The 6,224-nt window shown below is 37.9% G+C and overlaps 1 protein-coding gene across 1 annotated transcript; it reads right to left on the bottom strand.

Moving 5' to 3' along the window:
- Window positions 1-949: 949 nt before the first annotated feature.
- On the bottom strand, window positions 950-2,332 carry LOC106558991 (60S ribosomal protein L21-like). The gene is given in 3 exon segments (XM_038541795.1): window positions 950-1,039; window positions 1,179-1,697; window positions 2,207-2,332. Coding segments are annotated over 3 exon segments (735 nt in total).
- Window positions 2,333-6,224: the final 3,892 nt, after the last annotated feature.

Below are 6,224 nucleotides of genomic sequence, written 5' to 3'. Positions count from 1 at the left end.
TGATTACACCCAGGCAAATCATTTAGCTCTTTCAGTTATACTGTGTGTTATGGATTGAATTGTGAGCCCCACCCCAAAGATATGCTGAGGTCCTAACACCTGCTATCTCTAATGTGACCATATTTGGAAACAGGGTCTTGGAAGAGGTAACCAAATTAAGATGAGTTCATTAGAGTTGGCCTTTAATCCTATATGACCAGTATCCTTATAAGAAGGGAAGACAGCCATAAGAAGAGAAACACCAACAGAAGCATAGACCAGAGTTTTGCTACCACCAACTAAAGAATATCTCCAGATATTACCAGAAGCTGGAGGTAATGAGGAATGATCCTCATCTAGATGCCAATTTCAGTATTCTAGTCTCCAGAACTGTGGGAGAAGAAATTTCTGTTGTTTTAAGCCACAGTTTGTGGTAATTTATTACGGCAGCCCTAGAAAAACTAACACACTGTTAGTCATTAAGAGTCCAAGGAGGCACAGACAATGCCCTACAATTGGACAATTGTACAGCAGGGATGTTGTGAAAGAGATAACTTCGCTGAAAGAGAATTTGGACATGATCATCTCTATAGGTCCTTCCCAACTCTGATTCTCCAATGCACTGATCCGGCAAGATTCTAGAACCAATAGATACGTAGAATAGATACATAGATTGTAATTAATGGGTTAGAAAGGCCAGACAAGGTACCTAACACATGTATTCACCTAAACCTCACAAATCTTTTTTTTTTTTTTTTTTTTTAGAGAGAAAGAGAGGCAGAGACACAGGCAGAGGGAGAAGCAGGCTCCATGCACCGGGAGCCTGATGTGGGATTAGATTCCAGGTCTCCAGGATCGCGCCCTGGGCCAAAGGCAGGCGCCAAACCGCTGCGCCACCCAGGGGTCCCAAACCTCACAAATCTTAAATTAGATATCCTTGGTTTCCTACAACATAGGTGCCTACACATCTCTACCCATGAATTCCAACATTCTCTCCTGGCAAGATACAGGAAGGTGACAGTAATAGATTAACACCATGATAAGTATTTGGGATTATTTTCTACAAAAAAAAAGTAGAAAATGAAATGTGAATATGAAAAATTTGTGTTTCTTAAAGACAAATTTCTTTTTTCTTTTCTTTTTTCTTTTTTTGTTTTTGTTTTTGTTTTTACAATCCTGAGGTCTTTTATTTTCTTTACATCTGTCATGCCGATGAATTCATAAGGGATGGGTTCCAGCAGTTCAGGCTCCTTTCCGTTGGTTCTCACAAAGTGTGCTTCTCTGGGTGGGGCAGGCTGGTGCTTCAGTTGGACCCAAGTACCTTTCTCTTTGGCTTCCTTCTTTTTCTGATCATTTTCCTTCACACGCTTCAGGAAGCTATCTCAGCTCTTTGAGTGTTTAATATGCTCAACGCGGACATTAATTCTCTTGGCAAGAATCATGCCCCTAACTTGTTTGTTTACAACAATGCCAACAGCATGCTGAGTAACATTGTAGACTCTTCCAGTTTTGCCATGGTAACATTTGTGGGACATTCCTTTTTGAACAGTGCCCATTCCCTTGATGCCCACAATATCACCTTTCCTATGGATTCGCATGTATGTGGCCAAAGGAACAACTCCATGTTTTCTAAAAGGCCTAGAGAATATATAGTGGGTACCTCTCCTCTTTCCTTTGTGCTGGTCATTTTGGCAAATTACTGGAAGATGGCGGTTCTGCTAAGGACAAATTTCTTGTCCTGCCAAGATATTTCTTGCAAAGAGATTAAGAAGGAGGAGGAGGAAGAGAAGGAGAGGAGGGAGGGAGGGAAGGAGGGAGGGAGGAAGGACATCAGGGTATATAACACCAGTTCCTGAATTCAGGGCCAGGAGTCAGAAAGTCCAAATTATTGGACTAGTCTCTGCACCTTCCTAATAATAAAGCAAGCAAAAAAATAATAATAATAAAGCTTCTCCAAAGTTAGCAGTTACCAATGATACATTTATCTCAATGAAATGTTCACAGTGCTTTAGGAAAGCTATTAATGGTATATGATTCACATCTCTGTTTAATCTTTTTCTATTCAATATTTGCATAGTTTTATAAATGTCAATATGTTCTTACATTTACACAGTCTCTCATGGATTATAAACTGAAAGAATTTATACAGATATTCTATGCCACCAGACATTTGGAGATTCCTAAATTAGAACAAATAGTGATCTGGTTAAACATCATTGCATTTTGCCCGTAAACTAAAGGTGCTTTTTAATCCTCCTCGTGGAGTTGCTGTGTTGATTAAATAAGACGATGACAAGGCACTTGCACAGTGGCCATCAGCAAATCTCCATGAAATATCAGCTCCAGGTTTCATACGGAGACAAATCTATCTGTGCTTAAGCCCCAGTGTTTGTAGCAGCAATGTCCACAATAGCCAAACCATGGAAAGAGGCAAGATGGCCATCAACAAATAAATGGATAAAAGATGTAGTATTTATACACAATGGAATGTTACTTAGCTACAATAAAGGATGGAATCTTACTATTTGCAGCAGCGTGGATGGAACAGGAGGGTATCCTGCTACGTGAAATAAATCAATCACAGAAAAACAATTATCATATATTTTCATTCATATGTGGAATTTAAGAAACAAAACAAAGGAGCATATGGGAAGGGAGGGAAAAATAAAACAAGACAAAATCAGGGAGACAAACCATAAGAGACTTTTAACTATAGGAAACAAACTGAGGGTTGTTGGAAGGGTGGGGGGGGTGGGGGAATGGGGTAACTGGGGGATGGGCATTAAGAAGGGCACTTGATGTAATGAGCACTGGCTGTCATATGCAACCGATGAATAACTGAACTCTACATCTGAGACTAATTAACTATACCTTAATTAATTGAATTTAAATAAAATAAGATAAAAATTAAATGTGGAAAATGTTAAGATCTTTATCTTCATAATGAAATGCAAACAGATGGCAGAGTATAGAGTAACCTCTATAAAGTACAAGTTTAGAGCCCAAAAATCGAGGATTTAGACCATGGATGACTCTTCTACCCAGTTAGATACATGACCTCTGGTAAGTTGTCTAGCTCCCTTATCAGCAGTTGTCTTATCATAAGAGTTACTTTCAGGGTCATTACATGAGTACTGGATACAGTACTAATCTAATGTTATGCCTAGCGCGCGCGCACACACACACACACACACACACACACACACACAAGAGCACTTGATAAATGGTAGTAGTACATCCAAGGGGATCTTCAGACTATGTTGCCTCATTTCAAAGTGTTTCTGTCAGTAGTCTCCATTCTTCTATACACAACTCTTATTTTATCTAATAATTTGAGTTCCTTTTCTATATCATTACATACATATTTATGTTACATCTATATTACCAAAAAGAAATCATACATCTATTAAAAATCAAATGCCTTGTGAAGGAAAAGTATCCAAAACTGGAAAAAAGGGGAAAAAAAGTGGATGGCAAGCCCTGTCAGTAACATATGGTTGAAGGTCCATCGAAGGATTATTTAGGACATGTCATTATTTAATTTACTATTTACTGCTGATTAATGATGCTACCATGCACTGTATAGATATTTGTCTAGTAGAGATGCAAATAATGTGTTTTGGAGAACAGATAATCCCAAAGGTTATGCTTATTGCCCTGTAGGATATTAACCAGTTTTTGTATCTAGTTCAATAATCTTCTAACTTTTCTTTATTAAATTGCCTATAGGTACCTGAAGTCTTCAAACCCTCTTTGACCCAGTCTTAACATCTTCCAACTTCCTCACTAATAAGTGAGTGAATAAAATCTTTGACATGTGTTCATCTTACATTTGCATGTGAGTCATAAATTTATTTCTAAAAATTATATGTATAGCAGCCCTGAGAAATCTTATTAGGAACTTAATTACCATAATCTTTTACAAAATGAAAAAATATTTGGCAATGTGAATTATCACTTTCTAATTCATCTGTTAAATCAGTTTAGTTTTTCTGTGTTTTCCTAGAACTGGGCATTCTTGTGTTCAGGCTGCTGGCATGATCAAGTACAGCTGCCACTTGCTGCAGCAAGATAAGTTGGCAGAAGTTCTAAGATCTCTTATTCGACTATATTTGCAATGAATCGCTGCAACAGTTGCTATCGGCTTCCCTTTCTTCACTTATTCCAATTTGTATTAATGGTCCGAGAGATAAGGCTCATGTTACCACATGCTCACAATATCTGGCTACTTCACACATATGAAATAGTTTCACTCCAGTGTTCTTGCCAACAAGGTAGAATAAACAAAGCTGGATTCTGAAAGAGTGGGCTTGTTGGTTTAACCTGATTTGTACCTTGTTAATATGTAACGACATAGAAACCATTCGGCAACACTTGGAGCCAAATTTCTGCTTAATCCATAACTACTTTAAGCCATGTGAATTATCATAGATTTACATGCTCAATATTTTGAATAAAGAAGGGTTTGGATAACTCATATTTCCATGTAAAATTTTATGGATAATTCATGGGCTAATGATCCTTGTTTCCATGAACAAATATTAAAGTATATGATGAATCTATTAGGTACAAAATAGGGAAAACAATGGGATGTCTGGTTGGCTCAGTCGGTTAAGCATCTGCCTTCGGCTCAGGTCATAATCCCAGGTTCTGGGATCAAGCACCGCACTGGGTGCCCTGTTCAGCAGGGAGACTGCTTCTCCTTCTCCCCCTGCCTGCCACTCCCCCTGCTTGTGCTCTGTCTCTTTTTTTGTCAAATAAATAAATACTTTTTTAAAATTAGGGAAAACAAAAAAGATACAAATGGGGTGAATTATTCTCTTCATAGAAGGATTCTGCACTGTAAAAAATAATTCATCATAATACCTGTAGGAGTGAAAAGCCTAGGACTATAAACTTTTCTTTTTCTTCTCCTCTCTTTCTTACTACAAATGTCTAAAGCAGTGAGGTAGAATGTGCAAGGCTTTGGTACTGCTAGTGGTGTGTGACCTTAGAGAAAACTGCTCATCTCACTTGGATAGAATTTCTTTATCCAAGAATGAATGAAGTGAGTCCAGTGGTTGCAGACCAGATCTTTCTTCTGGCATTAATTTTCATTATCCATCTGATTTACAGATATTTAGCTAGTTGCAAGGGTAGCTAGATCAAGTCTATGTTTTTTCATTTACCAAGACTGCAAAGGGGCGTGAATCCTAGGTTTGATGCTCACAAGTTGTGTGACTTTGGGCAAGTCACTGGACACTCATAAAGTCTCAATGTCCTCATCTGTAAAATGGGGACAGAGATGCTACTTATGGCATAAGGGTTAAATGACTAAGTATTTTTAAAATGCCTGGGCAGCCTGGGTGGCTCAGCAGTTCAGCACCGCCTTCAGCCCAGGGTGTGATCCTGGAGTCCTGGGATCGAGTCCCGTGTCGGGCTCCCTGCATGGAGCCTGCTTCTCCCAATGCCTGTGTCTCTGCCTTTCTCTCTCTGTGTGTATCTCATGAATAAATAAACAAAATCTTTTTTTAAAAAAGTATTTTTAAAATGCCTGATACAGTAGTAGTATGTAGTTTTACTCAATTAGTATCAGTTGTATTTACTATTACAGCCATGGTAGAATAAGACTTCTAAGCTCAAGGAAAAATTTTGCATAATAATATTTTTAGGTCTATCTTCAAAGCTGTGTGCTCATTTTGATCCAGTGCAACTCACTTGTAACTTCAAGTTACAAGTTATTATTCTTATCTAGAACTGAAATTAAATTTTGGATTTCATAGTAATTCTCTCATGAGCATATAACGATTAACAATATAATATTTGCAATACTATATTACCTTCAAAATGGAAAATACTACATACCTGTCTGAGGCATTTTATTATACTTCTTAAAATTTAAAATGTTTGCATTGACAATAAGATGGGATGACACTTAGAGAAAATTAAGATAGAACTATAGTTGGTTAAAAAAAAAAAAAAAAGTTTCCTGAATGGACTGTAAAATCTCTTCATCTGAAACAGCTTCTAAAATGTTTTTTTTTTTTTTTAAGGTTGATTTATTGGGGGGGGAAGGAGCAGAGGGAGAGGGCGAGAGAATCCTCAAGCCGACTTCCCACTCAGCGCAGAGCCCAACTCAGAGCTCAATTAAGAACCCTGAAATCATGACATGAGTTAAAATCAAGAATTGGCTGCTTAACTGACTGAGCCACCCAGACACCCCTAAAAACCAACTAAGCCACCCAGGCACTGTCATTTATAAAGAC

This window comes from Canis lupus, chromosome 7 (assembly GCF_011100685.1).
Source record: "Canis lupus familiaris isolate Mischka breed German Shepherd chromosome 7, alternate assembly UU_Cfam_GSD_1.0, whole genome shotgun sequence".
Taxonomy (NCBI): domain Eukaryota; kingdom Metazoa; phylum Chordata; class Mammalia; order Carnivora; family Canidae; genus Canis; species Canis lupus.
The sequence above is the reverse complement of the archived record's forward strand: the minus strand, read 5'-3'. Positions and strand labels throughout refer to the sequence as shown.